Genomic DNA, 1,455 nt, shown 5'->3' with positions numbered 1-1,455 from the left:
AGAAAAAGGTGTGACATATAAATTGCAATAGAGAGAGAGGTTGGATAGAAGTATATTCCATCGATGCGAGATTGCTTTGTATTCAAAGTTAGCAATCAAAATTTTAGTGTGTAATTTTATGCAAAACAGTTTGGCATTTTCAAGTGGAAACAAAAGCGGATACGAAAAGAGCCATAAAGGAAAATTATGCATACCGAAAAGTATCAGTCGAAGAAACATCATGGGTGTGGCGAGCAAAGGTGAGTGGTTTACAAAAATGTTGAGAGTTAAAGCTTAGCAACAACAGTGAACTGTTTGCATATACATGTGTTCGCTTGGAATGGTACAGCCGTGGGACAGAACACTCTCACCACGACAATCCGTCGCTTGGAGCAGAACAACAGTTTGATGATGATGGTGGTGGTGATTGTTTCGAGCCTCACTCTGTCTCTCTGTGATGAGGGGAACAAGCTTGTTGTTTTCAACCAGACGGCTGCATTGTTTCGCTGAACCAGACGACTTTCAACATCCCGTGACAATACAACCCCAAAAGCGGTCCTCTGCCCGGTTCTTGCCCACACTGGAAAACCGGGCATCCCATCCGTTCGACCAATTCGGCCCATTGTTCTGCGGCCATGTTTTACGCCGGTTTAGTTTACAATCACTAAATAAATACCACTGGAATGACGTTTTTATTCAACAATTAATTCCAACAATACTGTGTTTGTAAAATATTAAAATACGAAACTAACTGCTAATGGAAAAATAGTAGTAAAAGTTTTTTCATGATTCATCATTTTTTAATAATCTTACTGTAGTTTTGTTTGTCAAAAAACAAACTTTATTTGAAAATTTTTACCGTAATCATTTTATTGGTATGGTTTATTTTTTTTATAATTGAACAAATTAATTTTACTAATTTTTCATCTGAATTAATGTAAATATTATAATTTTAATTGACCAACATTTTAATTCTAAATAAGTTCAATATGAGGACAAATTTATTTCCAGAGATTCAATGATGAAGAAGATAAATTTAAGCATACTGTAAACAATAAGAAAGAAATATCGTTCGTGAGAAAAAATTTTTGATGAAAATTTCACTTTAAACAAAAATTACAGAGAATTACAAGGGCAAATTTTATTTTTTTTATAAATCATGTTTGTGATACCAAAACTTCATGTCTTCAATACTCGAAGGGTGATAAACAAAAGCGCAAAAAATATGAAACTTTCTTATATATAATTAATTAGAAAAATGGAAAGTTTTTGAACAAAAATTGGTGGGATAAATTTTTTTTTATAAATACAAGGTAAGTACCAAAGGGTTGATGTGTTTTGGTATTGATCTTTGACGATGAGTTTGTAATTTTTCCCATTTATGTTGATGTTATGAATGTAACAAAAAAGAATTTATTTTCAGTGTTGATAAAATGAAAATACATTTTCGAACAATTGAACTATTTATTAATTATA

General features: G+C 32.0%; 1 protein-coding gene across 1 annotated transcript; it reads right to left on the bottom strand.

Moving 5' to 3' along the window:
- Nucleotides 1–266: 266 nt before the first annotated feature.
- On the bottom strand, nt 267–602 carry Tsp_13709 (hypothetical protein). The gene has a single exon (XM_003367791.1). The coding sequence runs from the start codon at nt 600–602 to the stop codon at nt 267–269; it is 336 nt and encodes a 111-aa protein (XP_003367839.1).
- Nucleotides 603–1,455: the final 853 nt, after the last annotated feature.

This window comes from Trichinella spiralis, assembly GCF_000181795.1.
Source record: "Trichinella spiralis strain ISS 195 chromosome Unknown Scfld3665, whole genome shotgun sequence".
NCBI lineage: Eukaryota > Metazoa > Nematoda > Enoplea > Trichinellida > Trichinellidae > Trichinella > Trichinella spiralis.
The sequence above is the reverse complement of the archived record's forward strand: the minus strand, read 5'-3'. Positions and strand labels throughout refer to the sequence as shown.